At 50.8% G+C, this 24,575-nt stretch overlaps 1 protein-coding gene across 6 annotated transcripts in view; it reads left to right on the top strand.

Annotated features, from left to right (window-relative positions):
- The window catches only part of TRIM2 (tripartite motif containing 2), a 52,580-nt gene that overhangs the window by 5,506 nt on the left and 22,499 nt on the right, over positions 1 to 24,575 (top strand). For 2 of the 6 annotated variants that reach the window (XM_032955579.2, XM_032955573.2), the window contains exons 1-2: positions 2,602 to 2,753; positions 18,522 to 18,730. In XM_032955579.2, coding sequence (XP_032811470.2) covers positions 18,552 to 18,730 — 179 coding nt within the window. In that variant the 5' untranslated portion in view covers positions 2,602 to 2,753; positions 18,522 to 18,551. Of the gene's footprint in view, positions 1 to 2,302; positions 2,574 to 2,601; positions 2,754 to 4,737; positions 4,787 to 9,296; positions 9,498 to 18,521; positions 18,731 to 24,575 lie in introns of those variants that run through there. The other 4 variants (XM_032955575.2, XM_032955578.2, XM_032955574.2 and 1 more) reach the window with 4 other exon arrangements.

Raw genomic sequence — 24,575 nt, 5'->3', positions numbered from 1 at the left:
AGTAGCAACAGTAGTAGTAGCAGCAGTAGTAGTAGCAGTAGCAGCAGTAGTAGTAACAGTAGTAGTAGCAGTAGCAGCAGCAGTAGCAGGAGGAGGAGCAGCAGCAGCAGTAGCAGCAGCTGTAGCAGCAGCAGTAGCAGCAGTAGTAGCAGTAGCTGTAGCAGCAGTAGCAGCAGTAGTAGGAGGAGGCTTTCGCCACCAATAGTATCCGTAATGGAGGGTGTTGGGTTAGATGGCGTAAATATATAAATGTCTCGTTAAACCTGCTACCACCGACACAGCCAATAAGTAAGGTGTGTCACGTATACAAAATACGGCAATTCGTTGTGTGTTGGAGAGTAAACCCACAACATGTATTCGAGCACCGTAACTATTGTGTGTGGGTTTATCCAACACACCGGTGTGCTGTACTAGTAGCGAATTTGCATGTTCTGTTTATGTGACAAACCTTACTAATTAGCTGTGTCGGGTGGTGGTGGGTTTAACGACACATTTATATCTACACCATCGCAAAAAACTCATGGATGACAAATACACTCCGATAAAAAAAACGAAACGCGGTGAAGAAAAATATTTCTTGAATAATGGCCAGCAACGGGTGATTTTTTTTAAACAAATGTAGATTTTTTTTATTTTGTATCTTCAGCCTTTTCATATCGAGCAGGTATGAGTACAGTGCAGCCCTTGGTTCAGAATGCAGACCCCCTGGTGTTTGATCTCAAAGCCCACCGGCACATTCCCTCAATTCGTCTAAACGCCGCACGAGGGACTAAACGATGCCAATCAAGAGAAAGACTGATCGTTGTTGAATTAACGAGCAGCAGAGGCCCGTTTACAAGTAGACCCCTCTACCTAATTCCCATTGCAGGTCTGTGGGCCATAACGTCAGCGTTGTTGAGCCGAGACTTAATTTATTTGCTCCTGTGTATTTTGTCCGTCAGCGTGCCTTCTCGAAGCGATTTATTTCTGAAACAAATAAATAAATGTACATATCCACGCAATAAATCTGGCTTAAATATAATTGTAACCCAGTCTGCTAACCTCCGGTGAAGAGACCAATTGCCAGGGGTATGTTAAATTTCACTGGCGTTATGGGTCGTGAGGTTGCCATGACGGCCAGCCCATGTTGGGCCCTCTCAGACTCGGCGTCTCCCCAGGATATGGGGGAGGAGTGGTAGGGGGGCGTGCTGGTGAGCTGACGTGCCCCCCCCCCCCCTCTGTGTGTGTGTCTTCGTGCGTCTGTGTGTGTGTGTGCTGTGGTATTTACAGCCACAGTACGGCGTGATGTAATCGCATCTCGCTTCAGGGCAGCTGTGGGTTGGCCGTGTCACATCGGATTGCGTGAACATGTCTTGTGACTTGTTAACATTTGGAAAGGGAAAAAAACCTGGAATGATGACATTGCCGACGTTACAAACTGCGGTGTTTTGGATCGTCCCCCTTTGTAAGGTTGCTGCTGCATTCTAACGACGCAAGGTGAATCTAGCGTTGGCGTACAGGTGTTACAGAGCTGCCTGGCAGCTGGTAAATGCCACTTGGGATATAGGGTGTTAACAACCCACATGGTTCTGTATTATATAACCACCAATATATTCAGATGCCCATTAACTCATGGCCATCATCATCATCTACATCATCATTGTCATGAATCATTGACTAGCTGCTAATAGATGAAGTCCCCCCCATCGCAATGCCTTCACCTTCCCACAGTCCTGCGATGTCACAATCCATCTCACTCCTGCACATTCACTGATCTCACCGCTCCGTCTCTGATGTGACCATCCGCTGGGAAAGGAGGGTGGGAGTCTCTTGGCCTCATTCCATCAATTTTGTCGTCCATCAGCTGTCATCCCTTCCTGGGACATTGTCCACTTTTCTTCACCGAGTCCATGTACCTACTGTACTACAATGCAATTTGAATTCGTAGTGACACCATGGGACTGCATCTAGAGATGCTATAAATGTAACAGTGGGTCTTTCATAACGGAGAGACGGTCCAATTTAATGGTATCGTTAAAAGAGAGGTCATGAGCCTAGACTTAAATAGGTGCAGGAAGTCGACCGCACAGATGGATAGGGGAACGCGGCTCCAGCTAATAAGGGCTGCATAGGAGAATAAGCGTCCTCCCACTAAGCGAATGTTGACTGGCTGGTTTGATAATAAGATAATTTCAATGTAACATCCACTAATTACTGGACCAAATTATGCAATTGGATAGTACGTGGCTAATTCCTTCAAAGTCTTTAGCATTTGCAGTGTGCGACTGACTCCTGCCACTACCACCACCACCACCACCTGGCATCGGGTGCATGGGCCCAAGACGCATCGATCCCTCTGTCGTGGCATCTTAGCCGCGGTGGCCACTCCGGGCCTTCTCTATCCGAGGTGCCGTTGGCCGGCACGGCGTCCGTTAAATATTCATACACTGTACACGTCTGCGTCGTGTTGGTAACACCGCTTTCTCTCTCTCTCTCGCCCGTGGTCCCTCATCGCCGGGCGGGGAGCGTTAACATTCATCATCGATCCATCACGCCGGCCGAGCCTATTGGAGGCTCTTGTGCCCGTTGCCCAGGTAACCGAGGATCCTCAGATATAATAAGTGCTGATGTCACACTTGCAGAGAGGTGGGCGTTCTCTGCACGGCTGGGAGAGGGAGAGCTCTATGCTCTCGTCGCCTGTGCCTCTTCCAGCTCCTTCATCCACTATTCTCTCCGGCTCTGAGAAGTGATGCTGTGTTTTCTCGTGCTTGCAGGTATGCGCACATGTGCTCCCCATGTGCATTGTCCTTGCTGTTTGTTGTCGCTGCCATTTGCCCATGAAACGTAATTTTTTTTACCTCGTGTCAATGCACACCGTAAAAAAAAACATAATTCAGGTTGGGCGCCAAGGATTGTGGCTTTACGCGGGAGGTGCGTCGCATACCAATGGCTTCAGATTTACCACGGGTTCTCCGTGTGCTTTGCACAAGGGACTGATTTCGCTGGGAATGAGCCTCGATTCTCTGTATGCCACTCGATCCCATCAGCAGCGAGGTCATTCCCGGTCTCCGAGCCATCGGCCGTCTCACCGGGGGGATGCCGCAGTCGTTGAATCTTTTGCAGCCATGAAACGGGACGTGATTATCAATTGGCAATGGCGGAATGTCCCTTTCTGTGTGTGCGGCGTGCGGGGTGCAGGGCGCTGGCCACCGTGGATTAATGAATCATGTCGCTCCGTGGTGCCCAATAATGCTAATGGAAAAAATGAATTTCGCTTGTAATGGAAAAAAATGAATTTCGCTTGTAATGGAAAAAAATGCTAATGAAAAAAAATCCATTTCACTTGTAGTCTTAACGAAATACTCATGACATACATATGCATTGTGGGTAGTTTGATTTAACTGTGGATGTCAAATGTTTAACAAACAAACAAATATTTCAAAAATGCCCCTTGCATGAAAAAATTACATGAGAAAATATCTGTGGTACTTATTCTTGAAATTGTCGTGCCGCAATTCGTGTGATTTAGAATAAAGAGTCGGTAAAAAAAATGTATTCCATTTGCGTTGTCTGGGGTGCATAAACCTAGTGCTGGATTTGGGTTGTAAGGGTAGGGTTAGGGATAGGATGGGGGTAGAATTGGGCTCGGGTTAGGATAATGGTTAGGGTAAAGTTCGGTGTATATCTAGGGTTAGGAATAGGGATACGGTAAGGTTATAGTATATTTGGCGTAGTGTGTTAGACTTAGTGGTTCGGGGTATGGTTATATTGTGGGGTTAACAATAGTGTCCGGGTAGGGTCAGGGGCTACTGGTAGGGTTCGGGTGGGCTAGAGTAGGTTAATGGGAGTGTTTAAGGTTAGGGTTACGTTTAGGAGTAGAGTTATATTTAGGTTTATGAGTAGGTTAACAGTTAATGGCAGAGTTCGGGAGAGATTAATTAGGGGTAGGGTAAGTGAAGGGTTATAATAGTGTTAACGTATGAGGCTTGGGAATAGGGATTCGACTTCGAGGTAGGGTTACAATTCGGGCTCAGGTATGGTTTGAATGATGGGCATGGTTCAGGGTTATGGGTAGGGTAGGTTAAGGTTCCAAGTAGTGCTTGGGGTTAAGGTTAAGGTAGGTTTAGGGGTAAGGTATGGCTAAAGGTAAGGTAGGGTTAGGGGTGAAGGTAGTGTTAGGGGAAAGGTAGAGTTAGAGGTTTGATAGGGTTTAGGGGTATGTTAGGGTTAGAGGTAAGGCAGGGTTAAGAGTAAGGTAGGGTTCAGGGTAAGGTAGAGCTAGGGGTAAGGTAGGGTAATAGGTAGGGTTAAGGGATTTTGAGGCCATTGGTATCATATTTTCTAAGTGATGAGCATTTCCAGTTGAAGCAGGAATCACTCACCTCATTAGCATCATGGTCTCAGGTGCTCCCTGATTGGCTTGGCAGCCCATGACATCGCCATGTCATGTGATGACGGCGGTGATTGCCATGGCTATCCTAGACAATTGCTATGGTATTGCAGTTACCACGGTAACACCAAAGTAATTGCTTCATACCATTTTGTACAAATGTAAGCGATTATGAAAACAAAAACATTGACATTTCAACCTACATATTACAGGCCTTTTGGCGATAGTACAACTCGTGTGGAACGGGGCAATACATTACACGTGGGAACTGTGCTGAGCCTGCGGTTTTCTACGGCCACTCAATGCTGATGTGTCACCCACTTCGCGCCCATGACAAACTGGTGTTTGTTCCCCCCCCTCTTGTGCAGAATTGCTGATTTCAGTCGAGAACGTGGCGTTTTAAACATCCATTTGAGGGTACACACCTGACATTTACCTTTTTATGAACGCGTGCGGCCGGTCGACATTCGTCACGATCCCCTGTATACGTTTTTTTGTGCTTGGTGCAAAGCGCACCCTTTGACAGATATCTTACAAAGTGAGCTTAAATTCCCACAACCAGCTGCGGGCAATGATACATCGCTAAATAAATACACCCATGTGTACACATCTATATACTATCTTGATTTGAAGCTTTCGTGACTGCAGGAATCCATACTCTTTGATTCTTTCGGTAAAGTCACGTAGGTAGAAAAATAATAGATCACGCAACACAAGCAATCGTCATCAGGTGGTACAACCACAGCAAGTAAAAACTAGATAACAGTATACATCTATATACTGTTATCTGAATCAGCTGGAGCCTCCCGTAAATCACGTGACTTCCACGTGGCGACGCCCAGACTGAATTCCTCCCCCCGCCCCCTTTGAAAACACACGCAGCAGCAGCAGCTGCTGCTGCTCTTCTGTGCAGCAGCGTCGAGGCCCTGATGCAGCCTCTTCCCCCCTATCATCTTTCCTAAACCCTGTGGTCCCGTTTCTTCTGTCCCTTTTCTATCTTTCCATCCTTTCCCTCTTTATATCCCATTCTGTCTCTTCTCTCTTCCCGTTTTATTTTCCCATTCATCGCATCCATGACTCTACTCCCCTTCCCGTCGTGTGTCACAGGCAAGACAAAAAATGCACAGTACGATACATATACACAAGCCTATGACCAAATCGCTCATCGTCATTGATGACATGGTATATATCTGAAGTAGCAGAAAATTATTTAAGAAAGCTAGCCATTTATTTTACAACGTCCGTGCCGGGAGATCGAACCGACAGCCTCTGGATTGCAAGTTCCAGACATGCTAACCATTCCTAACCACGACGACGGCGGGAGCGGCAGTGGCATCGCTACACTTTACACTACAAAACGCAGTACCGTAATCTGCAATTCCCCTCCGCGTATGTGTGAATATGCCACGGACGTGACCGCGTGGCCCTGCCTGCCGCGTGCATCTCGTACTCCATCATGCGTGCAGCACGCTCCCCTGCGTCTCCCCCGCCGCCTCCTGATCGCACCCTCGTATCGGCGGCGGAGAAGGCGTGTGGGGGTCTCTCACCCCGCGTGGACGCACGCGGCTTGGATATTTATCAAAAAGCAATCCGCAGCTGTCCCTCTCTAACAATCCCTCAGGGAGCAGCCTCCCAGAGTCCCGCCTTGGGCGGGGTGGGTGGTGGCGGCGATGTGGTCAAGGCTTGCGTGATTCCTCTGTCACACTGGCTGCTTTGCGATTTGCTAACCAACAAATGAATGGCATTAAAATAATTAGGATTTTTTTCGTTGTTCATATTACCCGTCGCTTTGTGTGATTTTTTTGTTAGCGGCCGCCTTCAATCCCCGGTGCTGACGTTCAGCGCACCGCACCGGGTGTACAGTTACATGACTGTACTAATTTTAGGCAGAGTCAATCCGGCCGGACACCCAGGTCCGACTGCACGAACTATTGTCGCTGACAATGTGCGCGGGCGGGAATGGAACCTGTTTGAACATCAATGGTAGCACAGTACGTTCCCCACCGCAGCAGTGCGCGCCTCGCAAAGGTCAACACGTTTCACGGACACGCCTACATGTTTCATAGCCTCCTTTTGTCAATCCACTGCTGGATGAGGGCCCTCCCCACACCGTTGCGGATTGCCAGGATTGCTTGACCGTTCTTTTCTACGCACTGGGTTGGTGGAGGAGGGGGCAGCCAGAACTGGTTCAGCTGTCACTCTCCACCGGTCTTATTCGTAGCAGGGAATCGAGCGCCCGTCGCCTTAGTTTGTATGATTAATTTTTTTCGCACCGTACGTTGCCAACCGTGCTAATCGGAGGGGCGGAGTTGATATATGTGTGTGTGTCAACTACCAAGTACTTTCCCTTGCCACACGTTTAGTGTGGCGCTCATGCTGCCCTACTTACGCAAGCCCCTCCCTCCAATGCCTCTCTGTGCCATAACCCAGACTGGCTTTTGGCACAGAACCGTTTGGAATTTCGAATGGGCACATTACGACCGTCGCATTCCATTCATCTGTAAACACCGCTCGCGTTCTCTTCCAATGCTGCCGTCTTTGACGTTGAGCGATGTGAGGAAAAATGTCCGCGTCAACACGGTGATGTGGATGTGGGATTGGTAGTTGTGCTGACAGAAGGGGGTGCAGCCCCTGTGGGCGTGGAGGGAATCCAAACACCCACCACCCAACCAGCACGTTCAGATGTGGCTGAGATACACCAATAACATATTCATTTGTGGCTAAGAGACACCAACAAAGTGTAGCGTCACTGGTCAACGCACACTCTCGTACAACACGCAGCACACAGTATAGGTGCATATCCACACAGTTTCGAAACCCTACTGCACAAATGAAGATAATTCGCAGCTGTGTGGCCCACGCACGTGACCCTGGCTACTGCGGACCATTTCGCAAGTAAAGGCACCCCCCCCCCCCCCGTTTCCAAAGCGTGGCAGCACCATGGCTGCCAGGTTTTGTGTTTGTAGGAAGCGGACAGTGGGCAGGGACTTTGTGACCAAATTATTGGAGTGATTTTTCTCAGTTTTATGACTCATGCGAGCATTGTTCTGATTTGTTGAAGCCCTTCCAGCTCCTTGTTAGAATGATTGCATTTACAGTTATTGCTTCAACCTTCATCGGTGTGTCGTACACATTGGGAAGGATTATGATCTTTCACCATGTCAATCTAATTACGGGATAGATTGTCATCGTTATGAGTCTTGCAAAACCGTAGTGCATTCACTTGTTAATTCTCGTGGCTTAAGGATGACTTGGAAGGCATTTGAGATTTAACAAGAAAAATGCTTGACCTGGAGGTGGCCGGGTGGCTTAGAGATCAGAGCACTGAGCTGTCACTGCAGAGGTTGTGGGTTCACATCCCAGGTGTGGGCCACTCGTGGTTAATGGATCTCAAGTGCAGTGAGTACGTTGATGGTCTCGGCCCAGTCACCGATGACTATGCAAAAAAACACCACGTTAAATTTGGTTCCGCACTGAATTTGACTAAATTCCAGCTCTGAGAATAAAAATTGGTTTGATCTTGTGGTGAATATGTAGAGTGGGTGCGAAATTGGTGCGCTCTTTTACGTGAACCAGAGGTAACTGCAGAATCTTTATTTATCCCGCAGAAATCCGATGAGCTCTAAAGCAGTTTTTCACAGATGTTCAGGAGGGACGAGTCAGAAAGTAAAAAAAACACAAGGAGTACAAAGTATAGGAAAGATACGAAAATCACGAACAAACATGTTTTACCAGGTAAAGCCCACTGATAGGGTAACGAATTGGCTTATGTGGAAATTTACAGCAGCCAAATAATTATCCAAACACATGTTTAGGGATCTCAGAAGTAGCTCTGTGATATTTGCTTCTGCGGGTCATTCCCTAACATGGACGGTTCCTCTGCGAGAGTTCCAAATGCATATTTAGTCATGTGACACGATGCCAAAGCCACAATCGGCATGAAGTTGATGTAAAATGAAGACTTTATTTAGATATTCTCTTTTTTCAAACTGCGCTACTGAAGGAAGCACGCTAATCTCATACGATATACTTGTTCGTCTCTGTTTTGGCTCAAGCACACGTGCGAGCGTTTACGTTTTAACTCGAGCTCCGCAATATTTTACGGACACTTTGTTAATGGAGTTCATAAATAATGCACGGGGTTACAATCCGTGGAGCCGCAGAGGGCTCAGGAATGCCAGCGCTGATGCCGTGGTGGGGGTCTGGGTCACAGGGGTCAGGAGAGAAACTGAAGGAGCAGCAGTCGCTGATGTGGGGTGCCACTCCCAGATGGAGGACCCACTTCTGCTTTCGTGCTCTCCATCACTTTTTTCCCCGCTTGCTCTTTCCTCCGCCCATGGCCTCTCTTCTCATGAATGCGATGACGCAAGGAGAGGACGGGCTGCTGTGAACTAATGCCCCCTTCGCAGTGCCGTTCCAGGAATGCTACTGCTGATGATTGCAAAGTTACCAAATGGATGGAGATCTTTCCTTTTTATTCGGCACTCATGCCCAATTAGTGACTCGCCCACGCACACGGTGGTTTGTAATCTCTGAGTAAGCTCGCCTAATACATTTGAGACGTGGCGGGTGATACAATTACGCTGCCTGTTTGTTATGCGCCAAGAGATCAAAAGCTGCAGGCATATAGAGAGCGAGCGTGTTTGTGAGTACGCGTATGCGCGTGCTTCCGCGTGCGTGTGTGTGCGCACGCGTGCATTCACAAGACATTCTAGATTTGAGGAAAAAAAATGTGCGGGGCGTGGGGAAATCATCCGCCGCAAGGGGTTGTTATTTCCCGTTATGATCCAGTGACGTTATTCCCAGCAAAAGCCCAAGGCAGCCAATGGGGATGTGGAGGGGGAGTGGAGGACGGAGGAGGGATGGAGCGAGCGAACGAAGGGGGAGATGAGAGGTGGGGGTGGGAGGGCATTGCGTGGATGTGCGATTCGGCATCAGTGGGGAGGGGAGTGGTGAGTGCTGCAGTGCAGTCGGCGGGGCTTGGCGCGTGCAACGCTCGTGTCCGCCGCCGCTCTCTGGCCTAACGCGCCGTGGCCACGCCAGGGATGTGAACGCGTCGGCACGACGTCGCTCGCACGTTTACCGACGCCCGCGTCGCCGGCCGGCTCCTCTCCGCCGCATGAGCAATGTGAGTGACCGCAATGTCGAACTCTTCGCGCCCATCTCTTTATTTGCGTGTGCGTGTGTGCGCGTGATGTGCGTGTGTGCGTGATGTGTGGTCGAGAGAAGAAGAAGAAAAAATCATCTGGGCGGAGAAGCAATTGTTTTACACGGGGCCAGATGTAACGGCACAGGATGACGGGGGGGGGGATGCGGTATAAAATATAAACGGGCGTTTTGTACATGTGTAGGCGTGTAACGGAGGGCATCCGAGTAAGAATAACAAAGGGAAACATGCGCACTGGATCTGGGGTTTCGAGTTGTTCGCTTGAAGATGCTGGGACGGACGCCAGTACTGATAGTTGATACAGTGCGAGCGTGCGTGAGAGCGGGAGGTGCGACATCGAATAATAACCGATCGCCCGCCCGCCCGCCCTCACCAGAGCCGCTCCCGGACTCCTGCGCGTTGCGAATGCCGACTGCGTTTGCTCATTCGTTTTTGTGATGAGAAAAATTAAGTCCACAACCAAATTTTAACGTGATGAAATTGTGTCCAATCATTGTGGCGAGCGGGCCGAGACCATCAACTCCGCTATGCCTGAGAACTCGGTATGATATCAGGTGACTTTCTGGGTTCAAGCCGAGGATCCCAACGGTGTCAGCTCAGTCCCCTGACCTCTGAGCCACCCCACCCCGCCTCTGCTCATTCACGATTTTATAAATGTTCGTCAGAAATTTGAGCTTTAACCCTGAAGCTATGGTTTTTTGCCCATGCTCAATGAATGAATTATTGAATGAATGCAGGATGCTCACGTGATTTGCGTGTGCTCCTGAGCGAGATGGCAGGAGCTGAGGCTGCATCGCCAGAACCATCCGTGCGGGAAGCGTGAAGCTGCACGCCACACCCTGTGCGCCTAGGGTTGCCACCTGTCCTGGTTTACCCAGGACTGCCCTCTTGTAAAGGTAGCCGTCCTAGAACATCTGTAGACCTTTCCCGAACCATTTAAGCCTCACGGTGTGTGTGTCCTTGGCATAGGAATGCACAAGAACAGCGTAGTTCTCACCGCTTTTGGCTTTTGTGAGGATATTCTTCCTCCCATCCCGGTAAAAGTAGAAATGTTGGACGAATGCTGGGCTAATCGTATTGCCAACTTTGGCCCAACGTTGCATGTATCCTGTGATGATCCATATCTGTTGTTTTCATCCCTTGGTGCCCCCTTGGCGATGTCACATGGCCCCTGGTGGCACCAGACCCTGGCGTCGCCTTCGTAGAAATAAATGTAGCCGAGTCATCTGCGAAGGTAGACCGTCAGTGTAAAATCTGTCCTTCCGTCATCGTTATTATTCCGCTTGTTAACCCAGAAAAACCTCACCGGGTCTCGGGACCCTTTTATTCAGGAGGGTGTTTTGATTTCAAGCTTTCGTGACTGCAGTGATTCATATTCTTGGTTCTTTCGGTAAAGTCACGTTGAAGGGAAACAATACAATGATAAAATATATATTTTATTATTAAATTGTTTCACATTTAATTTACCCCAGAGTTATGACGTACGTGAGCAGACTTCCAAATGGCTGTCGAGCGCTGCAACCAGGAGATTGAATTTCGCACCGAGTATGTGGATGGGCGCCTAATGAGGTAGGCAAATTGGGACGCCTGGCGGGTAAGAGTCGACATTTGCCTGCGACGCAACCCGCCACATTTTTGTTGTTGCTGCTAATTCCTGAATTGTTGTTGCTGCTAATTCCTGTGGCATTGTAGCCCCCAACCCGGCTCCGGACACGGCCAGTGGGGCCTCGCTGCGCATGGGGGCCCCTTCTTGTTTCCCAATTGGCGCACGCACCGCGGCATCGCTCGGAGGACAATTGGAAATCCACAGACGCGTGCAACTCCAATTTTTTCTTTTAGTTTTCGACCGAATGTTAGCAACAGCGATTGTTAGCAGCAGCAGCAGCGCGCCAGAGCCAATACCTTGAACAAGAAAAATATTTTGGTCGTTTCGTTTCAACAAACGCCAGCGCAGCACGTGAGCAGTTGGCGCACACAGGCGAGCGTTTCGAAGGGGCAATACAAAAAATATTTTTTTTCCTCGCCAAGTTTTCTTCTTACGATTTATCAAAAGGTTGTAGAAATGTATCTTTTAATTTTACATTCGTGAAAAATCTCAGAAATGGTCCGTGACATACAACGGCCGCCCTCTAAACATTTTGTTGGGGGCAACGAACTTCCTTTGTTACCTGCACAATTTTTTAAAGTGACGATGATATGGGGGGGGGGGGGGGTGCGGGGTGGGGGGAAGTGCCGGGGAGTGGGGGGTGGGGGAAGTGCCGGGGAGTGGGGGGGGGGGTGCGGGGAAGTGCCGGAGAGTGGGGGGGGAAGTGCCGGAGAGTGGGGAGGGTGCAGGGTGGGGGGAAGTGCTGGGGAGTTGGGGGGAAGTGCCGGGAAGTGGGGGGGGGGGTGCGGGGTGGAGGGAAGTGCCGGGGAGTGGGGGGGGTGCAGGGTGGGGGGAAGTGCCAGAGAGTGGGGGGTTGATCATCAGCAGCCCACGAGGCGGCCGAGCCCCCCCTTGTGCTCGTCGGGGTAGCTGGACGCTGATGGGGTTTGGCAGACATTCTGCTCGCGTTCTCCGCCGCTCTGTGTCACACCGGGGCGAGCGTGGGCGGTGTGTGTGTACGCCACGGACGTGTGGGGTGGGGTCGAGGCCGTTTGTGGGGGGGGAGTGGGGGGGGGCTCTTGGTTACTGCCCCCCCCCCCTCCACCGTTCCGTCCTCATGGGCCGCGTAGCGCCGGGGTCGTCCTGATCACCGGGACGTGACGCGCAAAATCAACAACGATGCGGTTTTGCGACTAAAATAGGAGCTGGCAGGGGTGGCGCACTGGGTTAATATCCCATTCGGGGTATTTAACCTGCTGCGGTGTTGAGATACAGGGCTGGGGAATCCAGGGTACAGATTAATCCAGGTGCTCAAGGGTCGTGGTGAGTCGATGGTTTTTTGCCCGATTGCTAGTGACGGTACATTTATAACATACATGTACGTTTCGTTGTCTTTCTTGAAACTTCCAATTTAGCAGATGGGCACGGGTAACCACTGCGCAGGTGTGGGGCACAATTTAGAGGTTGTTACAAGATGGATCTTTGAAGGATTTTGAGCACAGATCCTATGAAACAATTTTCCAGGTGATTCCAAAATGCTACATTCGCCCCTGCACCTAGAAGGTTGTGTATATACAATTTGTAAAAAAAACGAATAGGTGTCAAAATAACAAGAAATGCATCGCTCTTAATGATGTTAAATTTAAATATGTAAGTCCTGGAAATACGTTTGGTCCTGCCAGCTTGCTTGATTTGAATGGACATACAATTGAAATGGCAGGCGCCTTCGAACCATTAATCTGAAAACGCCACCGTCCACCTGCCAGTATGCATATGCATAGTCTGGGCTCCTCGTGTTTAATATTTTAGCAACATATGTGGCTCTCTGCCAGGCTCAAGCAGCCAGTATTTATAATTAAGATATTATGTTTGATAGACTTTGCAATGTCATAGCCTTGAGGCTAGAATTCGTTCCATTCAATCAATATTCTCGGCCCAGAGTTTAGACGCTGAGCTTGCTGGGATTAGAAAGGCAGGAGGCAGCGGCTGTGATGCACAAAGCCCGACAATTATGGATGAGAAGCCACGATTTACTGGTAGCATCCAGCACTTAAACTACCCTTCGCAAACTACAAAGGTGCAATTGATGTTGTTTTTTTCCCCTCCTTCCTGTGCATGAACTCAGCTCATCGGGCATCACTGCGCAGGATTTAATGTACTGCCCTGTGTCAATCCGCTGCTGGATGAAGGCCTCCCCCATGGGGGTTGTTTGACCACACTTGAACACGTGGGTCAGTGTGGACTGCTGAAGATAGTGGGGGGTGCCCAGGACCCATTCAGACATCACTCACCACTAATGTGAACCGTACCGGGGAATTTAAATCATGTCGACCCGGTTCATCGGCATCATAGCCCGGTGCACAATATACTTCCTGTATACGTCGATGATGTTATGTCATGAGTGTGCAAGAGAATAGGTCTGGGTAGCAATAGCTAGTTTACATATCTGTTACGTGATGGAGGCTTGGGAGAGGTATATTGCCGGCGTGCGTTGGCTGTATTTACATTTCTGTCTGCACGCAGCTGCACGCGGCATTGGGATCGCTAATGAGTCACACGGAAGGCGGAGATGAGTTTTGAAGAAAAAAATCCTCGTCTCTTGCACCGTGGCGGCAGACGCCCCTTCTGCCGACACGGAGCCACTCATGCACCAGCTGCTCGCTCTCACGATGACTGCACACTCCTAAAAACCTCCAGCACCAGCAGCTCGTCTATAGCAAGCGCGACGCTGCAGATGTACCAGCATCGTTGTAAGCCGTGGTCAAGCCACTGCTGGGCGGAAGGCCTCTCCACAAGTCAACGCCGTGCGTCTCTGACGATTACTGCGATGCAGTGACGGGAGAGAACGGCGTTCCAGGCGAGGCGAGCATTGTGACAGCTTTCTCTTGGATCTGCAATCTGTGTGGAAGCCTCTCACAGGAAATGAACACTCAAACCGTGGTGCCGTGTCAGATGAGCTCATTGTGCTGCAGAGAAACGCACGTGGTTTAAATAAAAAAAAAAGTTTTATCAGTGTTCATCTTGGGGGTTGTTTGACCATACTTCACGCTCGTTAGTGCGGGATGGTGAAGGAGGCGACCTGGAAACAATGCTCTTCTCTATTGCACCTCCTCTTCCCTCCCATCGCCCCCTGTTCGTACCCTCCATCGTGGTCACTCATTCCTCAGCCCTTGAACGCCCCTGCCATCGATATCATTCTATTCTGTTACCGTTTTTTTTAATTATCTTAAGTTCATTGAGTGAAGGACGCGCCTATAGAGACAAAAAGATAAAAATGGTGAGGCCTTCATCCAGCAGTGGCTATGCAAAGGGCTGAACCCTACTATTATTACCAGCCTTAGTAGTGAAAGCAGCCCAGCCTCCCTTCAGCTTTCCACTCCTATGACGTAACCGCGTACGGCGCGGGCAGTACTTAGCCCCCACCAGGGGGAGGAGGGCGAGTGGAGCTGCACGCAGGGTGCCATACTCATCGCTCACTCACGAGCCCCCCGACCCTGGCTAATGAGGCAATGGGTTTGCCGTTATGTTACAAATGCGTACCACGGATACTGTTATACATCGCACGATTCAAGGTTCACGATAATCGTATCGTCCATTGAGCGAAAATATTATTGTCTCCGTGATAATTATCGCTGCGTTTTCTGAACTCGTAGAACAAATCTTACTTATTGGCTGCGTCAGGTGGAGGTGGGTGTACGACACATTTACGCGATCTAAGCCAAAAAAAATGTTCTAATGAGCAATTTAAATAATTAGCTCTTTACCCATTAAATTAGTGCTTTGCAAAACGTTTTCTGGTGGAATTTACGGCATGGCGGTTATATGAAGTAATCGTTTTTGGAGGTCATTTCATATTTGAATAATTTATTTTGCAACTGACAGAATGTGCTCTGTAAGCAAAACAGATTGTAAAGTTGCAACGAATGGAAGTCATATCTTTGGCAGGCTTATGCTGAGCGACCTGTGAGTTGAATGACATTTAAGTTATCTTTATACTGCACGTGTTTATAATCACGTATACAATGGGAAGGAGGCATATAGTCTCGTATTTTATTCAAACTGTCAGTAGAGCAAAGCTCAAAAACGTTACAATTATAATATGCGCTATAATTACATTTTGGGAAATTGCTATCGCGATGATTGTCATCGGACATCGCGGCAACCCTTTGACGCCTCAAAATACCACGACAGACGGTTCGCCACCTACCCACATCTATATCTGCGCATCCACATAAAAAAATTAACGGTTTATTTTTTATTTTACACATCCCTTCAGCCCCCTGGCCTTCTGAGAGCACATCGTTTCAGCAGCATTTGTTGAACACGAGCAAACCTCCGGGACTGGCTTTGACATTCGGTGTCTGTTGCAGTGAAGCGACGTGCGTCTTCACTGCGCCACGGCGTGCATCGTGGGCAGGGGTGGTGGCTCGGTCCGCGTGTCGTCTTCCCGCCGGGCCCAGGCCTCGCCGTGCCGTGCGGGAGGGCCTTGCGTGGACCGTGGGAGCGGCGCGTGTAGTTTTTAAGTTTTTTGCCGATTTTGTGACCGCGCCTTCCCACGAAAAGGAAAATCCTTTGCAGATGTCCCGCGTGCAGCTACAGCACATTTTGTGATTCTAAGCAGGCGGCTGGGGAAGGGGCATTCATTGTGCCCGCCCCATCTCTCCCTCTCTCTCTGTCCCCGCATCTCGCCCGTTCAAACCTCGTCATGGGTTTTCTTTCTATTCCCATCTTTCGCACGTGAACAAAAAAACGTTGGGCACAAATGGTTGCGCCAACTTGAGGAAGAATTTAGTCTGGTACCCACCGTGCGACCGCGGTCTTAGTGCTCGGATATGATTCATTATTTAACCCGGGGCTGGTGCACTGCGATTCCCGTGTGTGTCTTTGCCATTGTCCTTAAAGTCTCATCAACGCAAATGAACAAACGTCAGTGATTTCCGGCTCAAATTAACACTGCGGCAGAGCTCATATCTTCTTTACAGCCCTGATCTAGTGGTGTAAATTACACATTCCTGTGATGGGGACGAGCCTATGCACGGCTGTAAAACCACTGTTGACTTTCCCACAAAGTGGTACTCATTGAATCGACTGTGGAAGGATGATTGGCTGAGTCAACCCCCAACAGATTTGAACTTGCAACCCCACCTACTTGCAGCCTCCTTCGCTCTACCGCTGAATAAAAACCATTGACACAATCCTGACCAACAAGCTCCCTGGAACGAATGCACACCTATGAATCGTACAGTCAGGTCATTCAATTAGGAGTGACGCCTCGCGTTAGATGACACCACGTGATGTTGCGCTGAGTAACCGCTGCTACATTCACACTGAACGTTTGTCCCAGGGGGTGGCCTGAGTGAGGCAATGGAGCGAGCGATGCTTGGGCTCGGCTTGTGAAGGGGCTTGCCGAGCCATATTCCCCCTTCTCGCCCACATTGTTTTCTCAATTCACTTCCTCTCCCCTGAGCGATCGGTTTTGGTGAAAAAAAAATCGCCTTTCATAAACCATCCGGGAATTTTCATTGTTCGCCGGCGGCCGTGGGCCGCAGCTCGGGTTAGTGCAGACGCCTGCGCACGCCGGCTGAATGTTGATGTCGCATTTGGGATTGGTGGCCCTGGAGAACAGAGGGAGCGGGCTTCGTGTAGAGAGGAGATGAGGTCAGGGGTCAGGCAGCGGTGGTCGGAGGGCGGCGGGAGCTGCAGGCCTTGTCAGGAAATGTGTCACAAAGACAAATATCCCCCGGATAGCCTGAATAGACTGTTGAGGCAAGTGGTGTTAACGAGCACCTCCTGAAGGCTGGAGTGGTACACGAGTGGGTGGGTGGACAACATCACGCCCGACCGACTTTATCTCCCTAGTGGCTAGTGGCGATGTTTACACACCACAGCAGGTTCTCATTTGAGGCTGAGTCGACCTAGGCTAGGCCCAGGACCGGTTCAAATATCGTCACTGATGTTGGCCGTGAGCGGAAATTGATCTCGTGTCCCCGGTTTTTTAGCACAGCACGCAAACCGCTACGCTACCGCTCGCCCGATATGTCGCACACTTGCACGCACACAGCTCTGATTTTCTGCTTCACTAGAAATATTCGAGGCTCTCGGCAATGCTTCATCACAGGGGGCACACCCCTCGCCGCGGTGTGAGGGCGAGGGAGGTGGTGCCGTGAGTCGGTGAGGAAGGGTGAGCGCCACGCACGCTCCGTCACTCTTGCTGTTGCCTCGCACGCGGAGGCACTTGCAACATCCTATCTCATCCTCACCTCGCCAGGGTGACCTTCCCGTGTCAAATATTAATGGTCATGTGGTATTAACACTCATTATGCACAGTTCTGCAATATTATGGATCATAAAGTAAATCAATGAATGGACAGACATGTTGATGTAACCATCGTCTTTTTTTAACAGTGTTGGCCTTCTGGACTAATGTTACGTCGTAGTAGCATTTGTTTAAACAAATAAACCTGGTTGCAGAGCCTGGCCCGTTCTTGGCAATAACTGCCCATGAATAATCTGGGACTCATTCAGCACAAAAGGGATGTGGAGGATTAAGTGCAATAAAACAAATAAGAAACAATTGTATTTTGCCCTAAAAATAACATTTATGTTAATCCGTCAGCCTAGAGGCCTTCCTGTCCAGAGTCTGCCTGCTGGACAGTTAGTCAAGAAGTCTCATTGGTTGATGAACTAAATCCCAGATCAGTTTACTCTCCCCTCTCATCTCACTCTACTCCCCTCCACGCACTCTACGCTCCAGCAACTGAGACTCGGTGGGAGGGTCGCTCATTCTCCTCTGCTGCCCCTGTAGTCTGGAACTCCTCTCCCCCAGCTATCCGTGTTGTCTGCTCCCCTGCAAGTCCATTGACTGCCCTTACCTGTGTTTCTGTACAGGATCTTGGGATGATACGGTCACATTCATATGCAATAGAAATCCACGGTGTTGCAATAAGGTTTTAAATAATGGATTGTCTAAACACAGCGCTCTTCTCTCGGTGCTGAACAGGATGCCGAGACGCGCACATCGCAGGGATGACTGGGCAAGTCAAGACACTTCGTAGACTGGAGGCAGAGACATTCAACCGCTGTCCACGTTTAAGTGGAGAAATTGGCCACAGTTTGCTTTTTCTCTCACGACTTCATTCAAAAAAAGTTAAACAAAGGGCTAATTTGACCTCATCGTGTCTGATTACGTGCACCGATGTAAGGTAACTCCGCCCGCCACGCTGGTTATACTGTGTCCGTGTGTATGTGTGCGTGCATGTGCGACCGGGTGTGCTGTTGGCCCCTCGCCCCCTCGTGCGCCGTGCCGGCTTTCATGGTCGCTCTTGAACAGCGCTCGCCTCAGCAGCCTTGAAAAACCCTCGCCTTAATTTATACCGCCGATCTTTTGTCTCTGCCGTCAGGCTGGGATGGTGTCGCCGTGACGACGGACTATGGCGACGAGCAGCAGTAGCAGCAGCGCGGACGGGGTCGCCGTGGGAACCAGCAGCGCCAGCAGCAGCTCGAGCCCCGTCGTGCGACAGATCGACAAGCAGTTCTTGATCTGCAGCATCTGCCTGGAGCGCTACACCAACCCCAAGGTCCTGCCGTGCCTGCACACGTTCTGCGAGAAGTAAGTTCGCGCCCCGTCCCCCCCGCCCGCCCGCCCGGCTTGGAAGCAATCCTTGCGCTCGTTACAACGCGCCTGATTGGACGACGAGCAATAATGCGAGCACACTTTCAGATGATTTGAGCGGGTTGTCGAGACGAGGCTGAGGGCATTTTACACGCATTTTAGCGGTCATATGATACATGTGTAGTGACCAGTAGCGTCACTACTGTGTACACACGCACACGTGTGACGTCACTATGTGGGGGAGCGTCACTACCACGCGGGTCTACACACACACATGACGTCATCCCGGCTGGAGGCGGGAATGACGTCAGGGCCGGTTCTGGACTCGGGAGGCCACGGGGGTGGTGTGAGGCCGTGGCACTCTCTGTGACCCCGGCTGGACACGTGACTAGACCCCAGTGGGGGCCGGGGGCCTAGGGGGCACCTCGGGGGGCACGTGGACAGCAGGAAGGCTTCGAGAGGGTTCTCGAAGGGAGGCGTGGCCGGGGCGGGGCCCGGGCACGCCGAGGCCCATATAAGCAGCCTCCTCACGAGCTTCGAGGCTGCCCGTATCAAGAACGAAGATGCCTCGTGAAGACGCCAAGAAGGGTCAAGCCTCCAGTCAGCGGACCCGCCAGTCGCCCACCTGGCTGGGTCACGCTAGAGAAGTGTGTGTGTGTTAGCTCGAGTAGGACGGTGGTTACCACTCTATGGAACGCGGCCAGTGTTGGTGTTTCAAGTTTCAAGTTTCATTTATTAGGTATAGCCCTGTGAGCCATGCGGCTCTTAAGTCGGGTGCAACCGCAACAAACAAAATTTTAACACAGAACATCTTAAAGCGACGTGTAACAGAAACATCCTGGAATAAACCAGCCAATATTCCACGCAAAAAAACATGTTAAAACGCTGTGTGTTAAAATCAAAAGTGTTGCCTCCCAAGAAGTGTGTGCGCCTATTTGAGCCCACTACACATGTACGGCACGATTGGAGATTTGCCTTCTTTCCATTCGAACACATGTACCTGTTGTCATGTCCTCTCTCATAATATACAGACGGTATCAGATTTGAATTCCTCACGATATACACACACACGCGCGATGGGATCGATCACTTAAGGCCTGCGCAAATAGTACGGTGACGTTAACGATTCGGCTGATTGACCGAGCAAAACTGTGCAAACGAGGCAGAATAAACTCGACACAAATATCAACGAGACCTAAACCACAAAAAAAGCAGAAAACGAATCGATTCTTGAATTTAATTGCAACCGTGAATTGTGTTGAATCGCAGGATGGCATGAATTGTTACAAATGCTTATGTATCTTGGCATATCCTTCCCAGGGGTCACAGCCACTCTGTGACCCCAGCTGTGAACTTGGGAATAGCCCGGGAGCGCGACGCGTTATGTAACAAATCACAATGTTGTTTATTATCCCGGAAAGCCACGCCGAGTATTTGGCCGCTTTACATTTCCACACGATGATAAGCCACTTTGTTGAGCTATCATTTGTGGCCAGCTCGCTTCTGAAAAAGAGCTACATAGCTCGGTGGAGCTTACCTGGTAAACAAAACATTGGACCGAGCGAGGCGAGCGAACAAACGTGGTGGAGTGGCTGACTGAGTGGACGGGGGTAGATCGTTTGAGCGTTCGAGGTGAGGAACGGGGGCGGGGCGGGGGGAGCGGGGAGGGGGGAGCGGGGCGGGGGGAGCGGGGCGGGGGGAGCGGGGCGGGGGGAGCGGGGAGCGGGGAGGGGGGAGCGGGGCGGGGCGAGCGGGGCAGGGGAGTCGGGCGAGCGGGGCGGGGCGAGCGGGGCGGGGGGAGCGGGGAAGGGCGGGGAGTGGGGCGGGGGGAGCGGGACGGGGGGAGCGGGGCAGGGTGGACGGGGCGGGGGGAGCGGGGCGGGGGAGCGGGGAGGAGGAGCGGGGCGGGGGGAGCGGGGAGGGGGGAGCGGGGAGGGGGAGCGGGGCGGGGCGAGCGGGGCAGGGTGGACGGGGCGGGGGGAGCGGGGCGGGGGGAGCGGGGAGGGGGGAGCGGGCGGGGGGAGCGGAGCGGGGGAGCGGGGCGGGGGAGCGGGGCGGGGGAGCGGGGAAGGGCGGGGAGTGGGGCGAGTGGGGCGAGCGGGGCGGGGGGGCGGGGGGAGCGGGCGCTCGTCTCCAAGGCAACGCGGCGAGTTTCCGTGGCCCGGCGTCGCGCGCGGCGAGGCATACGGACGCGTGAGCTCGAGGGCTGCTCGACCTGGCCACAAATGATGGCTCTACAAGGTGGCTTATCACGTGGCAGTATCGCAGCCATATACTCGCATGTTCATTCTAAATGTGGAGGGGGGAAAACTGGAGGACCAGGAGCAAAATCCACACGACCACGAGGAGAACACGCAAACTCCAGATATGCAGGCGTCAGGGTCGTGATCAAACCCAGGACCCCCTGTACACCAGGCGAGGGAGTTAACATCTCATAGCCGCCGTGGCACCCCCTGCAGGCGGTGGCCGAGTGTGTGCCGGCGAACACTGCGGACGTTGTTAACGTTTCTCATGTAATCGCTCCTTGGGAAATCATGTATTGCTGTTCATAGAAGCGCAGTTCTTGATTTCAATCACAATTATTCGAGCTGCTCCCTCCACGCGCTACGGCCGCAACACCAGGGCAAGTTTCTTCGGCAGTGTAAATGAGTTCGCCACCATCGATTGGCAGGTAGCACGTGGTGGGGTAGAGTGTGGGTACTCCCACCTATCCCGAGGGATGCCTGGCCAGCGTGGAAGAGTAGGCCAAATACACAGTATGGAGAGAGGGGTTCCATAGAGCTCCCTCTAGCAGTGGTGCTCCTTCCAGCAGCGGTGGCACGAGCCAGTGGTTACGAGGCTGTGCCTTTACCCTGTCATTATTAATGCACAGTACAGTTCCGATTAAACACTCGTTCAGGGAATCGGCAAAACATTGGTCAAAGATTCCAATCCAGAAATAGCTTTGAGAACCACCAGGGCGTTCCGAGCTACATAAAAAGTCCCTTGAAAATCTTTCATATGCCATAAAAAAATGTAGCTGTTCTTCAATGTATGTTGTTGCTTCTTTGGACGTGTTTTGCATTTGAAGATGACATTTTGGAATCCCTGCTATCGAATGCTCTCTACGCATGAGCCTGCAATTGTGCGCACTTGTCTCTCTCTGTCAGGCCGTCTTTTTGATGTGAATGAATAATTTAAAAAAATATTGCTTTTGAGGATTAGCTACTGAGACGCAATATAGTTGCCCTTTGATCACTGATCAGAGCCTCGTGCCAGTGCTTAGCTCATAATCAAGCGGCGCATCTGGCGTCGTGATGAAAATAGAGAATGAGAAAAACGAGTTTAATAAACCAACCGTTCACGTAGCAGTAGCATCGTAAAGGGCACATATATATTTTTTGGCAATCTGTTTCAATAAAAAAAAACATTTCACCGTGACATTTTGGGGAAATGTTAAAATAGACGTGGAAATTTAATTTCAAAAGGATTCGCAGTGACCTGATGATATAGGTTCACGTTGCCTCGCCGAGGCTTTATCCAGGAAGCCCGAACCACCTGCGCCACCTCTTCACCCCTTCACTATTACAGCCCGTTTAAGAATTTACTCAACAAAAACATCTCGGTAAGAACTAATCCCGGAAAGATAAAGCGCCCATTGCTCACAGAGTGAGTGATGAATAAAGAGGCCACAGCTGCCCACGATTTGAACGTCCGCTAGGGTTAGGGCACCGCCCTCCGGAGCCAGCAACCAGAGCTAGATTCACGTCGGCAGCTAACATCGGTGGCGAGCGAGACCCGTTCGTACTCCTGGCTGCCCAGCCCCACTTTCATGAACCCGCGCCGACCGGCGTGGTGAAGTATGGTCAAACAACAGCCACGACCCAACAGACCGCGGAGAGGCATTAATCCGGCAGTGAATGGAGAAAGGGCTGTACATTATGTATGTTTGTGCTGTTATAACATTTAGTAGTCGGTCAGGAAAGCTTGGATTTCAAACTCGTGAATGTTAATTCTGCGTGTATGAGCACAGAATAATGGTGTCATTCTTTTACAACCCTGTGTGGGTTTCCTGCTGGATGAAGGCCTGCTCCACGCTGTGTGTATGAGCAATGTTTCGTTACCCAGCAAAAGCTTCGCTGTGTGTCTTTCCGAGGAGACTCCTGCATTGAGATGTTTGGCCAATTCCTTTACTAAGGAGCGTGTTTCAATGATCGGGCGCGTGCAGCGCATAACAGCTTAATTTGCATTTGAGCTTCACCTCATGCAAACGTGGACCACGATGGGTTACCAGTACAGCACGGAAGGTTGACAAACCCTGTGATAGACCAACTCATTGATATTCAGGAGGAGGAGGAGGAAGAGGAGGAAAACGCATCGCATTGAGAATGATTGTGTAATGAGAGAGCACACCGACATACGGAGGGCTGCATAGGCATTGCCGCATCGGTCAAAGCCAATCTCGGCTACGTGTTCGATCTGGGCCAAAGTTAATGGGCGGAGCTCAGGGGTACATGCGGGAACCATCGAGAAGGTTCTGAAGGGGGCGTGGTTAGAGGCGGGGCTTCGAACCGCCAAGGAGGATATAAGGAGAGGCAGGAAGACGACTCGGGGTTCGGTGTGGAAGCCTGGGTCCCAACTGCATCGCCGCCATCTCGTCAGCCACCGACCACGTGGCAGACGCGAGCGAAGCTCTCCCGATTCCCAGCACGCCATCGACCAGCGGTGCGCGGGGGAAGCGAGAGCGAGGAAAGCCGCGCGGGAACGGAGGAGCAGAGAGCACGTGCATGCGGCAAGAAAGAGAGGGAGGGTGACCATCTAAAGAGAGTGAGGAGCCGAGCAGTCATAACTAATAAAGAAAGGACGCAAGTCTCAACGTGTCGTGGAAGTCGTTTATTACAATTGTATCGCATATTGACAGGGTTGGTTGTATGTATGCATGTATGTTGAACTTATTTCGCACCGTACGCAGCGAACTGTGTTATCGGAGGTGTGGTTGAAAGACAACAAACTAAAATCAAAAGGCAGTTCTAAAGAAATGAGTTTTCAATCTCGAAGATTTAAAAGTGCATAGCTCCAGTGACTTCCGAATATCGGAAGGAAGAGCGTTCCAGACGGCCGCAGGAGCACATCTGAAAGCGCCGCGCGATGCGGTGACCTCCGTCTTCGTTCGACGGCGAGGGACTGCCGCAGCGACATTTCACATGGATGTTTAATGTGACCAGCGGAGCCGAAATTTCCCGTTGAGATTTCCACGTGATGTTTGCCCTGCGAGGGGGGCGGGGGCGAAGGGGAAAGAAGAATGGGACGGGGGGGGGGAGAGAGGCGGACACTTTTGAGAAGCAGGAAATGCGGCAGCCCTTTGGGAGTCGCACTCTGTCAGGGCGGGGGACGACGACCCTTGTGAGGTCAGCCACTTGTAGAGTACAGTATAAACACTGCACATTTTGTCCTGATCTAATCTCTTGTGGGAGCCTGGGATTTGAACCCAGGATCTCATTTGGTGCTGGATCACTGCTCTATCATGTGTGCGGAGTCGGCTGCATGAGAGGCAGACAGAGAGGGGAGAGACTCAGCCATCTCGTGAAGATTATATTTTGATATTCCCAGTTAGACGACGTGACTGAGTGGCTTAGGTGGCTGACTCTGTGTTGCAGCAGTGAGTCAATAACACTGTGACCTTGGGTTTGATTCTGGGCAATCATCTACGATTAAACCTGGCTCTGAAATCTAGCGAGTTGGTCATCTCAGCCCGGTCACTAATGGCTTTTAACAAATTAAATGTTGAATTATTTTCACTTGGTTCAGCGTATTCCAATTCCGAGAAATTAATTAAATGTTCCTGGAAGGGTCTGTGTTCTGT

The sequence above is a fragment of the Petromyzon marinus genome, chromosome 16 (assembly GCF_048934315.1).
Source record: "Petromyzon marinus isolate PM22_M1 ecotype Great Lakes invasive population chromosome 16, UKy_Petmar_22M1.pri1.0, whole genome shotgun sequence".
NCBI classification, from domain to species: Eukaryota; Metazoa; Chordata; class Hyperoartia; order Petromyzontiformes; family Petromyzontidae; genus Petromyzon; species Petromyzon marinus.
Note: the sequence above shows the minus strand (reverse complement) of the source record. Positions and strands in the feature narration are given on the sequence as shown.